Genomic DNA, 24,576 nt, shown 5'->3' on the forward strand with positions numbered 1-24,576 from the left:
CGAACAGTGAGTGCAGATACAAGTTGTGGTGTACCTAGTAAATTAATTAGTGAGTGTATATACCCCCAGTGAGTTCTGGAGAAGGATTTGAAGTATCCAAACTAAAATAAACATTAATCATTTTTTACTTTTATTTTCTCACAAACCAGTCTTTAAAAAAAAAATAAAATAAAATAAAAATAAAACATTGTATGTACCTATGGATTGCATATCATACTGGCAGTTGTAAATACATGCAAAAAAAAAAAAACATAATACAACAAAATGACTTTAAAAAAAAAAAAAAAGTTTTCAGAAATCCATCTTGTTACAACTGGTTTTAAAATGCGTATATAAAAAGAGCATCATTTCAACAAATAGTTTTGTACAGGGGATAACGGGGAGCAATTTTCACAATTACAGGTGAAGAGAAGAAAGGGAGGAAAGACATCTTTTCACATATGGTCCAGAGAGAGCCTTTAATGCACAACAAACACTGGGAAGAACACACCATCTCGCACTCTCGCATGCACACACGCACACACACACACACATACACAACATCCTTTACTTAACCACTCAAGCACACTCCCACGCGCAAGTAGAAACCCCAAGGATAAGAAGCCCTTTCAGCAGTATCACATTTTTAAATATGAAAACTTTACAAGATACTAGTAAAACAGAACTAATACAATTAAAAATGACCTACAAACAGTTATACAAACTACAGGTATAGTTGTGTACAGAATGTGTAGATTATGGCTTTGTTATGTTTGAATTCTACACATGCGGTGGCATGATTAACCATGAGAAACCACATTTTCATTCAGGACTATGTGAAGCATGAAGGCTCTGTCACTGTAAACACTAACGGCAGAGATGTCGTCTGAATTGGGAATTAACCAAGAACATTCTAACCTTTCTGCCTTCATCAAATAATCAGACTTATACAACAAGTACATGCTCTAACTGCACTGTGGGGAAGACCAGATTTGTTTGTAGCATTAGTATAGAGAATAGCTCACCAGGGGTCAGCAAAGAGATTCACAATCTAACAATTATTCCCAGGAGTTTTCTGAAATGTTGCCTACGATTTGCAAAACCCAAGTATGAGAAGATCATGCAATTTCCATCAACGAGTCTGAAAAGACAGAGCAGCCTCTCTTACTGGCTGCTTATTTGAGAAATATGTGCATGGGATGAGTGAGTGACTGCACCCAGCCACTTATAATGTGTGTGTCTTGACTAGATGATGCAAGTGTTGTCAGACATTTTCATGGTGTGTTAAACTAACATGGATGACCCCCAGGCTATAGGAAGGAGTACTGAAGAGTAATAGCCTGGGACATAAAACTTCACTTCTGCTACGATATGATAAACTTACAGCCAGCGGAAACAAATTAAACGGTCATTATTAGGAACACTATTTTGGACGGTGCTTGAATTAAAGCTGAATTTTATAACTTTTGGGTCTACGTGTAATTAGAGCAATAAGACATGTTGGTCAGAGTTAGGAAAATGTCATCATATTTGGTTCTGCATCAAAATGAACTCGAGGTCATGCTTGTCCATGAGCAGGGGCATGGATGTGATATGTGAGTGTTGATACTGGTGTTGACGATGGGGATCCCTCTCCTTCAGGTGGTCTGGAGCAGTATAGTTATTGCGCTGGTGGTGACTAGAGGGGACACGAAGAGCCTCAGTCTGCGCTGACCTGCGTGGTGACCTGGCTGTCAGCGGTCTGACTTGTGGACTGGATGAACATGGGCTGAGTCAGCTCCTGACCTGCCGGCATCGTCACCTGCTGGATCTGGTACATCTGCTGCACGGAAGAGAGAGAGGGGATAAATGCATGAGTGACAAAAGAAGAAAATGACATGCATAAGGAAACTGCACTGGAACACGTTGGACAATATGCGCTTAGCTTAGGCAGTGTTAAATGTTTTAATTATTTTTAAATCTTGTTTTACTTCACGGTTATATTCATATTTTTCACCATAACCACATGACAGTGTTACTCATAGCCTTACCTGACCGTCAGTAAACTGGTTAAACTGCTGTTGTCCTTGCTGTACTTCTGTCTGTGAAATCTACCCATAAACACAACAACACAGTGTTAAAGGGTGTCAGGCCAGGGTAAAATCACAAATACTGTGAATATTTAAAAGTAAGATATTTTTCTTAATAAAATTAACAGCAAGCTTCAGACAGAGAACATCTAATAGATGGCTTTTGTTTAACTCTCAGATGTTTTACCTGCTGGGCATTGGCAGTGAGTGTCTGTATTTGTCCTTGAACGACCTGTGTTCCTGAGACTGGCTGAGCCAAGCGGATGTACTGCAGCTGGCCAGTGTTAAGCTGCACCTGTGAGGCCACCACCAGAAGAGGGAGACAATGAGCACAAACAATTACCTTCAACTAACCTCTGCGTAGTTTGACTAGCAAAGTTTTGAGATAATCTATGTCTACATACTGTTTTTATTCTGATAATACAGGCTGCTGCCTGTTTGGTGAATTCACGAGTCTCAACAATGTCACTTTCACTTTATATTCGGCTCTTTTCTTAGAGAAACAACTAAGATTACACAAATAAAAATTACCATAAAAATAGTGGCATCCAACTCAAATAAAACTGCTTTTAAAACAATTACCCAAGTTGAAAAATAAAAATAATTGTAATAAAACTGCAAAAATTTCATACTCCAAAAACTCCAATATCATTCAGTTAAATGTTTTTTTTTTTTTTTCCTTCTAATTTTTATGCCAATGCTGGAAGTACAAAGCATGGCCCAATAGTGGATGGTAACATTCACCCACATTTTGTTTAGAATATATATATATATATATATATATATATATATATATATATATATATGTGTGTGTTTATAAAAGAAGCCCAATTAATCATGTCTAGCTTAATAATCACTGCAGCACATGTCAACTAATAAATCTAAACTTTCATTGAAAATTATACATATGTCTTATTATTTTCTAAAAAGATTGTGTTTTAAAATGTTAGTCTCCTGTTAATGCTAAGATTAGCTTACGTTTGATATTTTAATAAAGGTTTTTGACTTCAGATTTACTAGTGGACCTTCGCGGCAGTAATTAAGCTAGACCAACCCCTTATTGAGTAGTCCAAACCCTGGTGCAGAAATAACTGTTCTTGACTCAGACTGTATTACGTGACAAATGAGACATGAAAGATAATTGTTAGCAAACAACTAATGGCCTCAATCTAATGATTTCCTCCTCAGGCCATAGAAAGATTTACTTAATAGCATGTAGTAATGGTAATAAAGTTATATAATATGCATCTCTTACAGGGATTTGCTGGATCTCTCCTGTGTTGGTGATGATCTGCTGCATGACCTGCATGGTCTGTCCTGCTGGCTGCGCTGCCTGCCCCTGTGCCTGCCCCTGCGCAGCTGCCTGGACGATCTGCACCTGCTGACCCTCGCCCACCTGCATGGTCACTGGAGCACTCTATGGCAGAAGAGAGAGAGAACACCTTATAACATCATTGGCACCCCCACTCTCCATCAGAACAGCCTTGATGCAGGCAGTTGGAAACATTATTCAGCCAGGTATGTGACTCCGGCCTCATACAGTGGGCAGGGAAACCTGCGCCGCAACCACCTGGCCGTGAAAGACGATCGCCCACCTCCTTAGGAAAGGACACTTGATATACAAAAGCAATTTATTAAGCAGCCGGTCCTTATCTGCAACACTCTGACCTTGTGTAGCATCAAGTGAAGAGGAGATCAACTACAGATACGAGATACCTGGCAAGTGCTGAAACTAACGGCTCTGTTCGGGACATGATATAATAGTGCCATACAAAGTGTGCCAATCACTTTTCGCAATATCAGCGCAACTCTAAAGGTAATTAAGTGCTAGTGCTATGACTAGAGTGACAATTTGTGAATGAGAACTTGTACTTTTTTTAAGCAATAATAGTTTGGTGAACCTGGGTCAAGCGGTCACTTCATATAGCAGGTGTGACATTAGGAAAGTGTAGGGTGCTGTCTTGGGGCTGAAATGTTTACCGTGATAGGGGTAGTCTGTGACTGAGCTACCTGCACCTGCTGTAGCTGCTGCATGGTGGTCCCCTGCAACACCTGAAGATGAGCACATGGCAGGAGGAAAAGAGAGAAGGGGAGAGAGAGAGAGAGAGAAGCTTTACACAACAACAAGCACATGCAAAGCGGACACTGATTCACACAGCAAAAAAAATAAATAAATAAAATAAAAAATTATAAATGTGCCATCAAGAAGAGCAAAACAAATAATGCAAGTATGTAAATTCATGGGGGACAGCTGAAATATTTGTAAGTAAAATATTTGGCAAAACAAAGGTTGCAAGCTGATGAATGCTAGCAATGTTTCAGCACAAAGACTATGGCAGTTATGATGAAAGTGGAGAACTGGTGGCAATGATCTGACCAAGCTGAGAAAAAGCAGTGACATGGAACAAACCCTGATATCTTTTTTCCTCGCTCCATCCTCAGGGATACAGATACTACACTAGCAATCTAGACTTGTTCATTGTTTTTTAGGGGTGTATTTATACTAAATGTCCAGTCTGGAATTGGTATTTCAGCAAGCTTCATCACCACAACTTCTGCAATGACTACTTTCAATTAAACACTTCACTTTCACAGTGAAAAACAAATGTGTGGTGAAATGGGGTTCAGTTTCAGTACCTCAGAAATAAGCTTTAAAACAGTGAAAACATACTTGTATAATGTATAGCACATTACCAGGGTGTTCAAAAATAGTTCCAATGTGTTTTTTTTTTAATTAAATGCCCCCTCAATTAAAAAGGAATTTAAAGGAAATTATGCCCCGCCTCTCTCCATATACCACTCTGCTGCTCATCTACAGTTTGAAAGCCCCACTCCACCCTGCAAGTTGACTGCATGTTGCCTTAAGTTACTGTCTTAATTTGCAAGTTTGTGACTGTTGGAAATGTCTTTTTCTATGTTTAGCTTATGGCACCAACTGCTTACCTTAAAAGGTTTGAAAACAAAAAGAAAAGGGGCTTCTTTAAAAGAGCATTTAAAGGGTAGTATTTTTACTTTAATATTACAGCTTCAAAATCATTGTGACGCTTCACTGACCTGTAAAATGTCTGCTCATTTCAAGAGAGTGCTGTAAAAGTGAATTACACAACTGTACGGGGATATGAGAATATGCTTTTGCTAAGTTATGAAAGCAGCAAATACAACTACATAATTTAAAACCAGAAATTAGATTTTGGAGCCATTTCATTTTTGGATTCTGCTGTACAGTGATAGCAGTCAGGACTAATCAAATTCCACTCCAGATTCCACTCTTATAGCATCAGATCCAGACAGTATTGTGAAGCAATGAAAAGAACGCACCATTATCCAGTTTGCAGATCAAATAAAAGGCTAACATATTTACTATAAGTGAAAATGTATTTAAGTTTGTTTTCAAGAATGGTTCAGTACCAGGAGCATGTCCCACTAGTTCATTTCAGCTTTCCTGTATCCACCCCGTTCCTGTGTCTTTCCTGTACTCCCTCCCTCTTATATTTCTCCTGTTCTCGCATTTGTTCTCAGTTGTCCTGAGTGCTTTAGAAGGTGACTGCAGCAGCACTGTGCCCAGCTCTGACAAGTCAGCGAATTGCAGGCCTGCTGAAGCAGCACTGATCCTCAGAGAGAGAATGAGGTCCAGTACTTGAATGTGGTAGAGGGGGTTGAAGAGCTGGGGGACTAGAGAATGGAGGAGAGCTTGAGAAAGAAAGGCTAATGTACTGAAAGAAAAAAAATCTAGAGTGGAATTGGTGACAGAGTGTGAGAGGATGCGAGAACGAGAGAGAAAAGAGAGTAGTCGGAAGAGAGTGAAACAGTGAGCGAGGGATACTCAAGCTGTGCCAAAGAGAAAGTGAATAAGAACAGAGAATAAAGAGCAAAGAAAGAGGTTGCAGGGCGCCAAGTTCACACTCAGACACTAGCCTGATATTACACTGGGGAGGATGAGAGAGTGACTGGCTTCTGTGCTGTTCACTTGATAGGGAAGTGTGAATGACACCTCTGGGCATCAACTGTTAACAAAGCATGGATCAAATGATCCAAAGGAGATCAAAGTGAACTGAGCTCCAGTGTGTGGCGTTGTGTCAGTGTGTGCATATTTATCCCTGTAAGTTTGGTAATGTTTCAGGTGGTTGCACACCAGACAGAAGAGTCCTGAGCATAGAGAAGTGACTACAAGGTCAAAATCCGAAGTGTAACTCAAATTGAAAGAAAAATATATCCAATCTGCCATGATACTATTTTTCATTTCTAGTTTCACTTTCACCTTTACCTGCTACTTCAGGTAATTATGTCCTCTTTGTTGACACGAAGTTTGTATGAATAAATTTGACTCAACCATATGAAAACATTTTTGCCTACCGTTACCCCCTTAAACGGCAGGCTCAATATTCAGTTAAGTCTATGTAATGCATGGCCCTTAAATATACTTGAATGACACTTGCATGTTTTTTATCAACCATATCATAGATAAAACAGGCCGTGTTTGCTACAATATTGTTTGTTGTGATACCTGAATGGTGCTAACTTACAGATGTTGCTGCTATTTTGCATGATCTTTGCTGCTAGCTCAAACAGATTATTGTTACTGTGATGTTTGTTAAAGTTAATTCACTAGAGTTTACAAGCTAGAGTTTGAGGTCTAGTTGTGGTGCTGCTAGCTTAGCTTTAGCCTAGCTTCACTTTAGCCATTTTAAAGCTGTTGATTGTTCTTCCCTTGTTAAATCCACCACTAATGGTGTGGACAGGCAAGTACAAGCACCTATACATTCTATGTTAGGAGAAACCCTGTATATACACACTAGGTAAGGGGGTGAGGGCCACATTTGTATTTTTGGGGTAGGTTAGTGTTATTAGGGAATTTGCTTTATTTATTTAACCTTTGACACCATCCACAGTCCACCCAGTAGTGGTTGGTTGCTTTGAGATTTATTATTGTCTTCTACTTCTCATATTACTGCTACGACTACATTTGCATTGTTGTAGTTTTAAACCATTATCCTACTACAACTGCTGCTTTATTGTACCTTGTACTTCACCTTAGATAAAAGCTGAAAAGAGCATTCCGTTGTTTGATTCCCTCACTTCCACATGTTACACCCATCCTTTGATACCCCTAGTTGCCATCTTACAAATGAGAAGGTGGGACGTAACATCACAAAAACAGTGCCTCTCTGGCACGTAACAGTGCCTTTAGCTGAAATTTGTAAATGAGCACCTTTCTGATTGCATTGTGATATTGAAAATGCTGTGCAGGCTGAAACGTTCTTTATAACTTCAAGATGAATGGGGAAGGCTTAACGGCTACAGGCTGAACAGTTGGAAATATGTAAATAATTTAATTTGTGACATCCTAATAGCTATGGATGAAACTGTGACCAGTTTGTAGAGTTTTAGAGGGATAAAGAAGCAGCTAATGAGGCAGAAGTGTGTGCTTGTGCGTGTGTGTTTTGGTTACCTGGCCCTGTTGGGGCTGGGCGATGATAATCTGTCCAGGCTGTATGGTGGTAGCTGTTGGTGTGGCCACCTGCTGGCCTTGCTGCTGTCCCTGCACCTGTACGGCCCCCGGCTGCTGTGCCAGAGTGAAGTAGTACTGCACAGGTTCTGCCTGGGTTACGGACTGACGCACCTCCTCCTGCCACGCGCGCACACACACAAATATAGGATAAAGCCTATCACTTCGTTACATCTCCATAAATTATTTTAACACTGTAATACTAGAGGTAGGTCTCAAATAAATAACTAATAGGAATGGCTAGGCAGAGTAATGTGAGAGTTGTGTGGACACATTCACACTCCAACATTTAGCCCAAGTCTGTGAATTAAGCAGCTATGCACTTGCATTCTTACACAATACAATACAGGCTTTCACCAGTAACACATGCTCAATAACTAAGGCTGTTTCTATATGATTAATACTGGTAATGCTGTATTCTAGAGATTTGGTGATTGTGTAATATGAGTTTCTTTTTAAAGCCATAGCAAAAATCGATTTTTATTTGTACATTTTTATTGCATCATTCACTCCCAAATATACTGCAGACATAGAGCTCACTTACAGATCATAGATTTAAAATGGTCAATAACCTGAACGTGGATGGAAAATGTATCATCATGTAAAAATTAAAGTTTCTATACATAATCTCACATCACATGAACCCTTTAACTGAACAGCAACAAAGCATGTATAATCTTTTTCAGACTTAGATGATAATATCAGATTATGATCACTTTCCATCCTCTCAGTTTCTCTGACCATACTTTTGAGGTTTGTCAATTACAGGCTGTACCCAATCTGTTCCACTGGATGCTTGTTGGCCCCCCTTTCACCCTGTCTTTCAATGGACAGGACCCCCACAGGACCTCAGTGTCACTGCTAGACTGAGAAAAGTCTCCTAAGCCCTACCTCCCCTCCCCCAGAAAAAAAAAAAACACAAACAACAGCATCCTGTGGGCAGCATCCAGCATCCATTGATGGACTAGAGGACGACCAACACAAACTGTACAACCTCACGAGCAACTGTCTCTGACTTCTAAAAGTGGATATATGCATCTAATAGAGTGGAGAGTGAGTGGACACAGTGCTTAAGAACTCCAGCAACACTCGTCTCCAATCCACTTGTATCAACGTAATGCACACTAACACAACATCAGTGTCACTGCAGCGCAGGCACCAGAACCCAAACCATTCTTGCTCTGTAGTGGTCCAGTGAGCTTCTGACCATTAAAAAAAATGATTGTAGAACTACAAAGTGCTCCTGTATGGTCAGTTGTAGAAACATTGATGTGGTCGTAATATTCTGATATGACAGTGTATATTGTCTACTGGCATTTTTTTTTTTTTTTTAATCATGTATGTTGTCCACTAATGAGTACAGAGAAAACATTTTAGTTGGCTTTTTGTGATTGTGACATTTGCAAACCTGTCAATATAAAAAAGTAATATTATACAATAATATCCAAGTATGAATAAAAAAAATTATAAATAAATAACCAGCAAAAAGAAAAGAAACTGAAGGGTTTTTTGTGACAAAGAGCGTAAACACCCCTCTCCCAGCTTCACGATGTCACAGCTGAGAGTGTAGGATGTTTACACACCTGCTCACACAGCCACACGCTTGAACATGATAGCAGCAGCGGTCCATCTGATAACATCTCCCATGCTAATCATAGATACAACAGAACACTGTGTGCTCTGGGTCCTGATTCATCCAGGATATGTTTTTGTTCAGTGCAAATGCAGGGCTATCTCCTGGAGGAACACACATGGTAAGATTTAGGTTCTTAAAGCAAAATTGTGTCCATGTCTGGCCATGAAGAGAAGCTGATGTCCAGAGGAAGCCAGACGCTGCAAACATCCGACTGAAAGCCTTCATTTTGCCTTATTCACAGCTTCCAGTCAAGGATGTTTACAGCACCTCCAAGCCACCAGCAGTGGTGCTGCACAGTGTTGCCCTTCCTCAGAGAAGATGACCACCGAAGACAACCCTGGCTATCTCTGAGCAAACAGCCTCAAGCTAGACATCAATGACAAACACACAATGACACTGACTGACACTTGGTTACCCACCTGTCGTTTAGGTGGCTTGAGGTCATCTCTAGGGACAATGTCGATGAGGAAATCAAACTGGTCAAACTTTGTGATGGCCATGGCTATGTCGTTCCTCTAAAAAAGAAAGTGAAGATTATATCTAAAGTGTTTAACTCCTGCCATAAATTTATAACCCCCTTTTTTTAAATTCCCTGATCTGTATTTTTACCTTAATTACAACAGACATTTATTGTTACCATGCTTTTAAGACTGCTGTATGTTACGGACTTCGGTTCCAACCAGCAGTCCTCTGTTGTGCCCTACTCAAACAGCATGTCTAAACATCCTCATTAAGTATTTTGTGGATGAGAAGAGCTAAACTGCTGTATGCTAAATAGGTGGAAATATGGAAATGTGTTGATTTTCATGACATCAAAAATAAATAAATAAATAAAGTTATTGTTAACGATAAAAATCAATCATGTTAGTGTTGCATATGTCCCTAACGTGAACTGGAGAGTAAAGGTCGCAACAGGATGGTGGTGCAACAGGGAGCATTGCTGTCACACAGCTTCAGAGTCATGGGGTTGTGGGTTTGAAAACTGCCTCAGGTCACTGTCTGCACGGGTTTCCTCTGGGTGCTCAGGTTTCCTCCCACAGTCTAAAAACACATTTTGGTAGATGAACTGCCTATTCAAAAGTGCCCATAAATGTGAGTGTGTGGTGGCCTACGATAGACTAAGTGGGCTCTGGACCTACCCTGACCTCGATTAGGATACAGAGGTTACAGTAAATGAATGAATGAGTGAAGGGTGAGTCTTAAAACTTTATCAGCTTTTAAATATTATACTAAACTCCTTTGCTTTAACAAATTGGAAATTTTGTTTTTTCCATGACACAGCCTCTATTTGTTGGAAGAGAACAAGGTTGAACGTGAGCATTAATACTCTAAACCCTTTTCTGTTCCAGAGCAGCTACTGAGCCACCCACTCACCCTCCCGTCTGTGTGGTGCTTTCCACAGGATATTGGCTGCCAAGACCCCCTATTGTCACCCCCCCACATCAGCAGCTATTTTTAGCCTGGTGATTAATATTTGGTAGCTAAGGGTCATGTCCACGCAGTTGTTCTATTGATGAGTGTTGTCGTGGCGACCCTGATTGGTGTGATGCCTCCACAAAGGCTGGGTCTGCAAATGCACTGCCTTAGCAACCTGCATTACCACATAATACAATTTACATATTCAAGTGGTGCTGGACATGATGTTATGTTCCCTCAGACACAATTCTAAAGGCCTAATGTTTCCACTGACAAAAAAACAAAAAAAAAGGGTGTTAAAGAATGAAAGAAACTGAAATCCCTCTTAAAATAAATGAATAAATAAATCTTTAAATAAACGAGAAATTTATTAAAAATGACATGTACAAACTACACTGATAAAGCGTTTTTCTGTGTACTCGTGTTTGCAAACAGTTTAAATCCAAGCAATGAAATCCAATGTTTCTCAACACTGCTTGAGGACAGAACGTAAAATGCCATTCTTTAAAGTGGGTCATACGAGATTCACTTTTAGAGTCGAATGAAAATGCTGGAATGGAACACAGACAGGCCCTGCAGGATTCAAGTGTGGGGCCCAACCGCATAATGCTGGCAATTTCTGTTGTGGCTCCCGCATCTTTAGGAGGAGGATACATGTAGTTACATGTGTAGAAGCAAGAGGTAGATGGTGTGTTTTTTTTTTTTTGGTTCACCAGTCAGGCTAGCTACCAGAAAGATCTCAACCTCACTGTACAAGATAATACTATAACTGCTATAAGGTTCATATCAGGAAACAGCTGCCGACGCAGGCTCAGTATAGTGCAGCTGCAACTGTGTGGCAATGTGCACAGCACAAATGTTTAGATTTCAAACAGATATTCGATTATGGATTTATTGGACTAAGAACAAGCAGAAAATTTAGGGGATGCTGAGCTGTGTTAAAATACTTTATACATTACATAGAAAATATAAATGTACAGAAATAAAGCTTATTTCTCTAAAGTTTTTTCCTTGTGTACTAGTTCACATGAAATATGCAGTCTAGTCAATTTCCTTATATCATTTTTGCTTGCGCATTCGTATCAAGCTAACCCTAGCTTATATAAGGCTTAATAGTGGGGTTCTTGTTGTGAGACAATGGCAGAGTCAGGGTAAAGATCAAGGACTCACCTGTAGTGTGCGGCGTTTGTTGTCCTCAGTGTGAATCCAGGCTCTGAGTGTGAGCTCTGTGATGAAGATCTGAGCTGCTTTGGCAAACAGCACTGGAGCCTCAGCACTTATCATCTACAAAGGTTTATCGTGTAGTGGGTTAACGAAAACAAGTCATAAACACAAACAGCTTCTCACTCGCTGAGTGAGGGCAGCCATCATTCAATAACTAATAAACGGACACACTGACAGAAAGCACACCCCAAGGCTCATGTCAGTGCTGCTGATCTCTTAATTGCCTTGGCTTTCTGTTCTAGTTTAACCCTCTTCCTACTCTAAGCTGGGGGTTATTTTAAGAGTTTGGACACAATTCTGACCTGATGCATGCTTCCCACGTCGATGGGAAAGCATGCAGGATCACAAATACACACACGGCTCACAGTACTAAGCATAACCACTCAACCAGACAGACAGTCCTGACCCTCGATTCACACTCTAAAATAAAAGATGCCAAAAAGCAAACAACACGCTAGCTATACAGAGCACAGTCACAACTAAATTGCAGTCTGGCCCACTGTTTGTCAAAACACTCAGGCCTACCATTTGTTGCTACTTTAACAACACATGACCAACAGACCTATGCAAATTAAAGAATGAAGCTTTTATACACACCCACGTTGTATTACATTACATTTTAAGAAATGGCTAAGGAGACTCCACTTGACAGGTGGTTGCAGAGTTGCAATGCCTAACACTCTTACCTTCACGTCTTCATCCAGCTTCATGATTTTCTTGATGCGAGCAAGTGGAAGCTCCTGCACACGAAAATCCTTCTGAAACAGAGTGTGGCATGTCACATCAAGATAATCCACACTTAAGCCTCCTTGAAAAAGTTAATATCCACAGAGAGGCACTCATAAATATTGAATTCACGTCAGAAAAAGGCTTCTTGCTGAGACAAGACAAACACACATACACAGACCGATCAATGGATTAGGAACACCTACTTTGTATTTACACTTAACGTCCATTTTATGAGCTCCAATGGCCATAGGAGACTTCTGTGTGTGTGTGTGTGTGTGTCTGTCTTTCTTTACATCTACATATGGAATTAGGAATTGCACAATAGGTGACATTTCTCACAAACTCACTCACACTTAGGGACTGCATCACAACGGTGTTATATTGTGCTTTAATAATTGACATTGTGTGTCCTTCTTAAAGAAAGAGATTGAAAAGCTACACAGGAGTTTCTTACCACAGTGAGGTTCCTGATCTCCTCCATGACCCTGGGCCAGAAGGACTGCAGGCTCTGCTGGGCATCGCTTCCCCCTGCTCCAAAGGAGTCTGCAGACATTTCCAGATCTGCTATAACAGACAGACAGACAGATATATTATAATTCTGAAGATGACTGTTTCCTTCTATCATACATAATTCTTACTTAAAAATCAACATTAATTTCAGCTGAAATATTTCTAGTTCTTACACGTCTTTGTTTATATGCATTAAGAACTCAGCACAGTAACACCTCTGCTACACTGGGTGAAAGGGGAAGCAGTCATCTCTGCTGGGAAAGAACAGAGAGGCATCCATACGGCAACAATCTACAGCAGAGAAACGGCAGGGCCCCATACTTCCGGTGTGTGTGTGTGTGTGTGTGTGTGTGTGTGAGAGAGAGAGAGAGAGAGAACGACCTGGAGCAAGGAAGCCACTTCTTAATCCTGAGAGTAAAAGGCATTTCTAGGGCTGTGAGCTAATGCAGAACACTTGAATGTGCATCTCCGTGTGCAGCCAAGAAATCACCCGTAGACACACACACAGACACACAAATGCAAACACACTGCAAGTGGGCCTGGTCCATCAGGCCTAGTGCTCTGAGAGTAAAGCTGGCAGGTTACTATGGCATGAGAGGAATTCTGCTGAGAAGTCCAGCCAGCCTGCCTGAGCTTGTGCTCCTGGGGAACACAGCATTGCTCACTTGCTCATTTTCTCTTTCTAGCTCTCTGGAAGGAAAGAGTGTGCCAAAAATAGCAGGGTGGGGTGCCACTGCACGGGTGTGGGAGCAAAAGAGTAAAAGACAACTAGGGCTCACGCAGTTCAGCTTTAATCCAATAACAAGACAAAAGCATCTAGAGTTTTAAAGAGGAGATACAGATGACACAGTAAACACTGACGTGTGGCCTTAGTATGTGGGTCAAATGCAGAAGGATGGGAGTGAAGATGATTGCTAGAGTACGCTTGCGTGCACATGTACACTCACAAGCCTAAGAGAGTATAAGGGGGAAATTACTCCATCAACATAAAGAGTACCAGCCATATTCTGCAACAACATCAGGCCCACTGCTTTAAAATGAGAATCAAGATCAATAGCATTAGGGCAGATACAAATCAATAAGTCATGTGTATCAGCTGGACCCAACTGTAGCCAATAAGGTTCACTGTCATTTCAGGGTTGAAATTGTGGTAAAGAAAGCTGGTCCCTGATATACTGATGAGAGATTGATAGATTTTCAGAGTCATCTATAATGATCAGATTGATAAGTAAAGCTGAATTAGGTTAAAACAAGAAAACCCAAGTTGTTTTGAAAACCCTGTTTTGCCAAGTTGGTTACTTTTTTTTTTGGGAGAAGAAACGGCTTTAAAAAGCAGCATCAGGCGTAGATCTTGTGACAGATCCTGCAGGACATACAGAGAATGTGGATGGGCGATTCTCTGTGCCAGCCTGAGATAAGAAATAATAATTAGACGATTCACTTAACACCATTAAAGAGAACTAGCTTGCTAATTACCACGCGGTAACAGCACGATTACCGCCAAAGCCTCAGGAAATGAAGAGTCAAATTAAAAGAGCAAATCCTTCACTGAAGGAGAAGTACATCATCAAAGCTTAGCCAGCCAAGCTGCTTTGACTGGTAGCCATCTTTACTCTTTATCAGTCATAAAACACAACAAGCACAAACTAAGAATAGACTAACTTCTAGCTCTTTCTTACAGACTAATCCTGCATTTTGCAATAATATGTAATGTTTACAAATCACCTTTAGATATAAAAACAGATAGCAAGTATATTTCATTGGACATCATGATTCCCCTCGGCGGTGCATATACACTCTGTTGTCTGCATTTTTTTCTGCTTTCAAGCAATGACTGCTCACGCACTTTAGCAAGCTGGGCAGTGATGGCTGGTGTTGGATTTCTCCTGACCTGTGCGGGTGCCTCATCGGCAGTGACCGCTGTTCCTTTGCCTCTCAGAAAGTCAATGGTGCCAGCAGAAGCTGAATCAGCAGCAACATTCTGGCTAGCCTGCGCCTGCTCCATGCAGGTGCAATACAGCAGCACCTCAGCAAAGGTGTGCTCCTCCATTTCAAGCCAAGCTGTGCTGAAAATGGTGGACAGAGGTACAGTGCCATTAACTAGACCAATTATAGCATATCAGCCTCAAGTGGGTTATGCAGAAGGCCATATGCTGAATGTCTTAGTAGCCTCGATCATCTCCAGAGCCACAAGAAAACCAGGTGCCCTCCACTAAGACTCAAGCACAATGAAACAGCTTTTCCAAAAAGCTAAATTATTCCAAATCTAACAAGACTGAGAATGCTGGGGTGTACAATAAAGATGCATATATAACAAAACCCATTAAGAAAGACTTAAGTACACAATTACATCAAGTCAGACATATGGTAAGCTGTTCAAACTCAGATGACATGCATACTAACCACTAAAACAGGCAAAAGAGCAGAAAAATAGACATAGGAAAATACCTGGGTCATGATAAGCATAACCCTTCAGCATCTGCATCAGACTTGAATTTAGCCTCAAGTAACTTCAGGCATAATTATATGGTACAGCCCACAGTTGGAATGGGATTACCTTATTCTTTAGAAAACCATTACTTTTAGCAATAGACTATAGAGTAGCAGTCACTATTGAAAGTCAGATTCCCCGAAGTGTTTTCGTTTTAGCCACTCGCCTAAAAAATAAAGACGACATGTAGATGTCAACATGTAAATTCTACTCCTCGTGGCTAGATCATTTTTATGCTGAAAGACTATTAAATATTTCACCTTTTTTAAACTGTTGTTCTAGTGTATTTAAAAATCTGATGACTGATTTGTCTTCCACTGATGTAACCCATCCATCCTTTAAAATATATATATTAGATATTTGTCTTGATTAGGGTTTGAACAAATGTTAACTTCCTTCTAATAAATAAGCTACTGCATTACCAAACAACGAAGTGAAATGACGCATATTTGTCACTATTTGAGGTTTTCAATGGAACAGCTACAAAATTAATTTCAAGGGAAAACAAACAAACCAAGGGGAGTGATTTAGCTGCCTGTGCTCACATTTCAATATCCTGTGTTATCATTCCTTGTCCCTCCCCCCCGCTTCCCATACATGCATCTTTCTCCTTCGCCCCTCCTGCACTCCTCCTCCTCTCTTTCCCTCCCTGTACAGGAAAATAGAACGCAGATGAGAGCAGATATGAAGGAGTAATACAACCTTATCTTACATCTAAGTGCTAAGGGGTGGGGGCTTGCACTCAAGAATGGGTGAAGAGCAATTTGGGGCAAAGGGGTGGTGCGTGTATTTAGAAAAGGATGGAAGTGTGTATGTATTACAGTACTGAAAGACATTTAATGGAGTGGCTGCAGCACAGCACTGAGATTTGCTCACTTGGGAATTTCATAATGCCCTTGACTAAGCTAACTGCTTTAACTTTATGAGAAAACACAGCAGAGGTTAAATGTGACCAGTTCCACAAAATACTTTACGAACAACAACGTAAACATCTGATTCGGAAAACATCACCTCAAGGGTAGCAAACATTTCTCCAACTACATTTAGAACTCATTAACTATGGTGACATTCTCGCACAGAGGACAGTCAGTGAAAGCTGCCCTAGTTGCTGTGGCTGGTTAATCATCTACTTGGGGAAAACAAGACACTGAGCTGTGCAAAGTAATGAATTACAAATTAACCGACAAATAACCTTCTGCTTGTTTTGATACTATCCTTTAAGTGTCTGAAGAAACAGTGACAAGAAAACAGGAAGAGTTATAGTGACCTGGAGGTAATCTGTGTGAACCAGGCGCTCAGTTATACTAAACATGACCTTGGTTCAGCCTCACAGCAACTCCAGGAAGCAGTTACTGATTTCTCAAGGTCATTCAATTGCAGAGAGGGGGAAAAATACAGCAAGGTAGGGAGGGAAAAAGACTGAGGGATACTGTAGCAGGGAAAGGGGAGAGGGGGGTAATGCTAGTGAGAGGGAAAACAGGACTTTTGCTACAGTACTTGGCGACCCTGTGGTAAACTCTCCTCAGTGTGCCGGTGTCCTCCCCAGAGAGGACAGGACTGATAGTGAAAGGGCCTCTCTTGTCTGGGGCCTATGAGGGATGCACTGTCCTTGCACTCTCACGCTCTCCCTGCTGACAGATCCACCAAGGGAGCCACTCTCACATTCCTGTGACCTTCATCCACCAAAAGGCCCCGCTAGCACAGAAAGGTACAACAAGCTAATGCTAGCTTCAAAGCAAACAGTGGAGCAAGTGCAAACTTGGTCTCACTTGAGAAAGACATTTCCAAAAAACCCATGTGAAAAGTGCCGTGCCTTGACTTTGTGTCCAAACAAACAAAACAAACAAACAAACAAACAAAAAAACGTATACGTTTTATATACACACAAATATTTTTGTTATCGTGTACTTTATTGGGTTCAGTTTGCAAACAGCGCAGCACCTCAAATGATATTCAAATCTCATGCAAACAACAAATCGCAGTGGGATTTGGCAGTAAGGGCTCCAACTCTGAGCTATTTATAGTTCTCCTCCCCCCCATTGGGACGCTACACTGTCAGAGGCACCAATGGAAACTTTCAATTAGAAGGGGAACAGAAATTGCAGCGGACTACAGATTCATTTAAGGCTTATTATGTGAGGAGAAAGTACACTGACAGAGATCCGGACACATGAGAGGGCAACAACAAGGACCTGCCGCATGCTCCCATGAAACCTATTCTAAAGGCTGTCACAGCTCCAGTTTGTCCCCTAGACCCTACCGCCATATTTGCCCTCTGCTCTACATCACTGTCAGGAAAGCATAAACAAGCCTTGAAGGACTAGGCCTCGAAGATGAAGCTGGACTCATGTGCGGCCAGACTGTCACTACTTTCCTGCATCAGTCAACAAACAAGAAATTATGCAGCAGACTTCTTTCCGCTACATTTTCAATGGAGCCAACATCAGAAAAAAAAGAAATTCAATATACACAAGTGTCATAATAAATATTGAATTAATCACTCTGTAACAACAGATAAACTCAAGTACAGCAGTTCCCAAAGTCTTACATCACCTGAAGTCTGCCATTTGTAACTACATGTGTTTGACACATCAAGAATATAAGCCTTCACTACACAAAAGAAGATGAAAAAGAAAAAAAAATAATTTAAACTTCAGGTGGAAACAGAGGACAAAAAGAGGAGAGGAAGCATGGTGGAGGACAGAGGAAGCATCCTATTTCAAGAGAGGGAAGAGAGAGAATATGCAAGACTGAAAAACAAGAAAAGTAACAAGAAAGAAAATGCCAAATACAGAATGGTTTTTAGTAGTCAGAATAGTTTGCCACACTTACCTAATGCTCTTCATAGTGCACAGCAGACTACTGGGAGAGCAGGAGACAAATATTTGGTGCTGATGTCTCCTTCAAAAGTAGACAGAAAAGTGTCTCTAGTCTGCAGACTCGCTGTCCCAGGAGCAAACAAAAGGCTATACGGGACAGACAGTCCAGCGCTGTGCTCTGAGCCCAAAGCTGAGGGGAGAGCAATAACCTAACACCCCCCCTCCAGTCCCTTCTTCTTCTTCAACCCCTCCCCTCCCCCCTTCACTAAACACACAGCCCCCTTCCATTCCTCCTCTCAGCGAGTCCCCTAAAGCCGGAGTTTGTCTCTGCTTGGCAACCCTGGTGTTTTGTCTTTCAGCTGACCCCTTCCTCACAATGAGTCGCAAAGAAAAACAGCAAAGAAAGTGGGAGATGTGGAGATAAAAAAAAGGAGACAGATAGACAAGGAGAGAGAAAAAGACAGAGAGAAAGAGAGAGAGAGAAACACACAGCAGATCGCCAGAGCAAGTCCTGGACAAAAATCTCCTGCCTGCTTTCCCTTTAACACTTGAAAGTAATCAATCTAGCCTGCTACACAATACTTGTGGCCAACCCACTCTTACACATCCCACCTATTTCGCTCTCCTCTTCCAATCAGACACAGTCTATTTTTGCTTCTATTGGCCCTGCTGACTGTCCACAGCCTGTGTAATTCCACCCCCAACCCCTCCTTTCTCTCACCCTTTCTCTACTCCACCCCTTTTCACAGAGAGTCAACTTCCTGTTTTAAGTTACCTTGAGCAGTAGGATAGGGGTCAGGGAATGAAAAAAGGAACAGAGGAAAAACAGACAAAAAGGAGAAAGTGAAAAAAGAACATAACGTGGGTGAAGGACAGCCTCTGCTTGGTAGTCTCTGAACTCTCTTCTCTTGAAAATCTCCTTCTCTCCTGTAGTTGGACAGAGCTGGACTGAACAACTGGCTCCACTAACAACTGTCCCTTGCTTATTTACAATGTCAAACAAAATGTCTCTAAAGCCCGCCCTCTGAGGAGCACACTGGACGGCTGAACGGTGATGCAAATTACCCTGAGAACAGCGATTGGCTCAGAGGGACGTCAAAGCACATGCCGCATGCTGTAGCCGGATGATTTAAAGAGGAATGTCATACAGATTTGCAGTCACATACGTGTGCAAGGACATCTGTGCACTAAAGCTGCCGAGAATATGCAGTTTATTGTTGGGGTTCAAAAATGTTACCACAACACTATTTGTAGGACATTCTGTCATTTAACATTAGAGAGAGAGGAAAGGAGAGAGGGGGGAGGGAAAAAAAAAAAACCCACACTGATCGGCAAAGGTGACCTCAAGTCATACAGGCTGAATATGGTGACAGTTCAGAAAAAGACAAACATGTTTCACCAAAAACAATGATAACTTTGAACAAAAAGCTATTATATTACTGTCAGTTTACTTCTGTACTATGATGCAGTGTATCATTAACAAACTTTAATGAATGTTATTCTAAGCTCATCAGAATGTCATAGCTCAAGCAGCACATTTTTAGTGAGTCACTGTAACTGGCTTAAGACGATGCATTACTTATATCAACAAAAACACACACACAAGCAGAACTGCAAGCCATATAAAGTGACTCACATTTCACATACATTACAAATTGACTATACCTTAAACACAAATTAAAAAGAAAACAGAGTAGGAAAGCGAGATGGTTAAATGCTCTGTCTTTCACATGATGCAGGGGATGGTGGAATGACCTCAAGGTTATTCCTGTCATTACAGCAAATCCCTGCTGTTCTGAGAAACTAGACAGAGGGAAAGGAAACACAGACCTGCATAGTCAGGGAGTGATGGGGGAGGGGCAGAGATAAAGGGAACAAATAGAGGTTAAGTTTTACAAGATCAAAACGTACAGAAAGAAAAATACACAATCGAAGAGCAGCTAGCCACAGAGCCCAGCAGAGGCAAAGCACTGCCGTTTTCAAGTGTTTTAGACACACAGCACACGGGTAAATGATTACACAGCAGCAGGGCACAGGAGATTATGGGAACAGCTGGCCAGAGTGCCATGGCTGCATTCTCTGTGTTACCTGCAACAACATCTCCACTCCTGCTGAGGTCAGTGATGTTTCATTTTTTCACCCATGGTTCCCTTAAGTTCAAGTTATACATTTACTTATGCATAGCTCAAAACACAGCATCACAATGGACTTAAATATTAGCATCAGAGTATGGTAATTGATGATAGAGATGATAATTACAAACTCACTATTGAAACTAGGCCTTCACTTTGAGCCATAAAATAATGACATGTTAGCAGCAAGCTAACTATTAATCACACAATCACTTATTGGCTGTTCTGACATCAAGCTTATAACATTTATTAATCTGAAGCATGTAACTGATATATTGCATGTGCTTCTCCTTTTACACATTGACTTTACAGTGACTCTTTCAGTAAAAACTAATAAAACAGAAATACATTCAACGTTGTCTGAAGGCCTAGAGACAGTAACTGCAATGTATAAAGATTAATGGAGTAAATTATAGCTTAAACTACAAACAGCATTTTGGACGCTGATGCACCTTGTATGACTTTGAATGTTTTGTTGTTTTTTGATTGCAATGGGTATAAGTAGAGGTAAAATCTCATAAGTCTATCTATTCAGGCATTCAGGCACTCTACTGAACAATCTTCCACAGAGAGCTGTCACTTCTTGTGTTAGAGCAACATCTACTGTCTTTAGGTAATGTGGTTTATATTCTTGGTTGAAATATTAAATGAGATGTTAATTCAGTCCACTCATCGGTCTCATCTTATAAACATAAGAATCTAATGCATGAATTAACAGTAAATAGGTTAAGCAGTGTTATTAGATAAATGAGATCAGGAAGTAGATAATCTTTCATAGTCAATTGAAAAGGCTTTGCATTATGCATTAATCCTGGCTAGAATGAGGGGCCGAAGAGCTTGGTATGATCGTATCTGATTATTCTGGATTGAGCAGAGCAGGATACTTAAAAAGGGGTAAACAAATATACACCCAAATCTGATGGGGTGTAGATTATTTTTCATTTAATATATGACTCACCAGGATAGGTGACAAACTAACGTAAGCAAGTTTAAAATTATAGCTTCCAAAATGTACAAATCCAGGGATATCCCCATATAAAAATTCTAGTATTAGCAACCGGTTTAATGGGGTAAAGCCTATTCTTCTGAAAAGATACTAAAACATTGAGACCAGACAAAAATTGAATTCATCTAAAACTATATCAGATATATATGTTAATATATCACTGATTGAATACAACTCTAAACAAAAGCACAAATACTAAATACATCGACCAAACATAATATTATGACCACCAACTTGTTTGTACATTCCCTGTGCATTCTCTGAGATACCCTGAACATAAAAAGCATTTGTATCTCTGTATAGTTAGTTTTCCATTTCTCAGCACTGCAGTGAAATGTGGTGGTGTGTAAGTGTGTGTTGTACAGGTACAAGTGGACCAGATACAATTGTGCTTTCTGAGTTTTTAAACAGTGTCCACACACTGTTCAATCTGTTTGAAACCCCTACCTCGATGGTCCACCTTGTAGATGTAAAGTCATAAACAGTAGCTGCCCACAGGACACTTTTGGTTAGATATTTTTGGTTGGTGGACTATTCTCAGTCCAACAGTGGCACTGACTGGTTTAAAAACTCCAGCAGCACTGCTGTGATTCATGCATACAAGCACAACACACACTACTACATCACTACCACATCGGCGTCACTGCAGCGCCAAGAATGAGCCACCACCCAAACTATACCTGCTCTGTGGTGGTCCTGACCATTGAAGAACAGGGTGAAAGTGGGCAACAAATGAATGCAGAGTAACAGTTGAACTGCACTCTGTAATTGTAGAACTATGAAGTGCTCCTGTGGACAGTGGAGCTGAGAGAACGGACACAGAGTGTGTAGAAAGAAGGTGGCGAGGTGGTTAATTATATGGTTGATTGGTGTAATAATAATAATAATAATAATATGAATAATAATCATACAATTTAATGGTTCTACCCATGTATTTTACGTTTTTCCAATTGTCTATAATTAATAGCTACAGATACTGAAGAAATAGGTATAGCAATGTAGAATATGAGCGGACAGTATATTTCATCATAAAATGATCATAAATGTACTGTGGGATGGCTCATGCCTGAAAACTCATGACCATAATCACTAAGGCAAATGAAAACATGTGCAGCTATTTCACAGCGTAACAAGGGAAAAGTACTGCATAAGAAATGAGCCCTGCGGGTATTTTTGCCTGAGACTAAACTTATAAGAAAAGCTATAGACTGCACTGGGGATTTTTAAAAATGCTAAATACATCTCGAGCGTTTAAGGATCTATTGTAAATGTCCTAGTGATCCATTGTGGAGGAGTTTGGGGATTTTAAATGTCTGACAAGGGCTAACTTAGCCAAGATTGCCGTGTCACAAAAGCCTTTTCTTGGGTTATATTAGCTAAAAAGGCTTTCAGCGACCTTGAATACACGCGCGGGTCTAATTATTTACCAACATACAAACTCAAGCGGTGTGACTGGAAGCATGTGCAGTAATGAGTTCGTGAAAGCGCTGAAATGAGCGCGAACGGACACTGAAATAAAGCGGCTGCTGAAAGTTTGGAGACAAAGCTCTCCGTATTATCAGCAGGCCGCAAATATTTTCTGAACAATAACTGCTCAAAGTGGAGCTCTTTGTGCGATAAAGTGGCCATCCGTACGGCAAAGTTTCCTAAAATATTTGTAAAGCGCTGTAAAGACATACTAACCAATAAAGACTACGTTTGGATCGGTCCTTCAGACCAATCAAACCTCGGACTAGATTCCACCAATCAAGCTTTCTAAGCGCTGGGAAAGTTGCGAAACTAACGCCATTCGGGCTCAAAGTGGACCTAACAGTAAACGAGCGGCTAACAGTAAGCGGAGCCAAAATGTCGGCTCATGGCGTCCAGTTTCCTGACCGCCTCTATTCCTCTCCACTAGCCACCAATAAGCGCCTCAGAGAGCGAGCGAGGAGGGAAATGGCGCCCATGTTCATCCTCCAAAACAATCATTGGATGAGATCGTTCATTGGCCGATGGCTCTGGCATCACCCCCGACTAATCTCCAGTCCGGCGGCTATAACACCTCAACACCAGCGAACCGCCGCATTTCAGTCGTATACTCACTTTTCGCGCTGAAAACACAGAGTAGTCGAGTAGTCCGCTTCCGCGAGATTTTTTTATTTAATTCAAGGTGCTACAGGAGCCAAGATGGCCGACGCTTTGACAACTTCTTTTCAAACCGGAATAAGTGTTACGTTTACTGTGACGTTCAAACACAACCCACCGCTAAAGCGCCGAGTGTTATTTACCCACCCGTATTTAGACAGGCCACACCCCCAGACCCTCAATCTAAGGACGGGCTTTCTCACACAGGGCCAATTTATACTCGAATATGCCTATTTTGTAGATTAAATTCTTATAACACGTTTTAACGGAATTGTTTCCACATATTCTGTGGTGCACTGTTCTCTCCAAATCAGAACACCCAGATCCCATTTACCCATAATATGTAATTAATTAAACGTGTTTAAAATGATTGTCAAAAATTTCTTTCTGAGGAAAAGGATTAAGTCACAGTAAACGTACAATTTTTGACCCAATCTTGTCCTCCACATTCTTCTTGTGTCTGCATTGACTTGGACTCATGTCCTGGTATCAGCCTTGACACAGGCTCAGTACATTGGGCTGTGGGGCCGCAATGATGGACCATTGGGATGATCTTGAGTTGTTTGTGATCCAAAATCCAAATCATCCAATGGATGGTGGCAAAGTCCCTCTTAATGCTAGAAATGCTAGATGTGTTTAAAAACCATTGACAGCACATTAGACAAGACATTTGGGGTTATTTCAAAGAACATGAACTGAATTTCTTTTATGTTTGCAGGACTGCTTCTGTTTTTGGAATGACAACATTTTGTCTTTAGAAAAAAAAACTGAACTAAATGGAGGTTATGCTTTGATACACACATTCATTCAATCATTCAACTTATCCAGTTCAGGACCGTGGTAGATAACTTGTCAGGTTTTTAATTTGGTGTTTGGAGCCCTCAAAATAGCTGGTGTTCATCTTTACAAGACAAATTACTATACCCATCTGTAGA

The 24,576-nt window shown here is 40.8% G+C and overlaps 1 protein-coding gene across 13 annotated transcripts; it reads right to left on the reverse strand.

The window, feature by feature from the left end:
- Nucleotides 1–109: 109 nt before the first annotated feature.
- nfyc (nuclear transcription factor Y, gamma) lies at nucleotides 110–23,748 on the reverse strand. 13 transcript variants are annotated; one of them, XM_066675629.1, is made up of 11 exons: nucleotides 23,600–23,748; nucleotides 13,014–13,120; nucleotides 12,517–12,585; nucleotides 11,777–11,890; nucleotides 9,610–9,705; nucleotides 7,498–7,674; nucleotides 4,029–4,100; nucleotides 3,304–3,465; nucleotides 2,236–2,343; nucleotides 2,010–2,069; nucleotides 110–1,801 (listed from the first exon to the last, which is right to left on the reverse strand). In XM_066675629.1, the coding sequence occupies exons 2-11, from the start codon at nucleotides 13,110–13,112 to the stop codon at nucleotides 1,679–1,681; spliced, it is 1,080 nt and encodes a 359-aa protein (XP_066531726.1). In that variant the 5' UTR covers nucleotides 13,113–13,120; nucleotides 23,600–23,748; the 3' UTR covers nucleotides 110–1,678. The 13 variants fall into 13 exon arrangements, with proteins under 13 accessions (XP_066531726.1, XP_066531720.1, XP_066531725.1 ...); XM_066675623.1 differs by having other exon boundaries at nucleotides 12,517–12,588; XM_066675628.1 differs by having other exon boundaries at nucleotides 13,014–13,123; nucleotides 23,600–23,742.
- Nucleotides 23,749–24,576: the final 828 nt, after the last annotated feature.

This window comes from Hoplias malabaricus, chromosome 6 (genome assembly GCF_029633855.1).
Source record: "Hoplias malabaricus isolate fHopMal1 chromosome 6, fHopMal1.hap1, whole genome shotgun sequence".
NCBI classification, from domain to species: domain Eukaryota; kingdom Metazoa; phylum Chordata; class Actinopteri; order Characiformes; family Erythrinidae; genus Hoplias; species Hoplias malabaricus.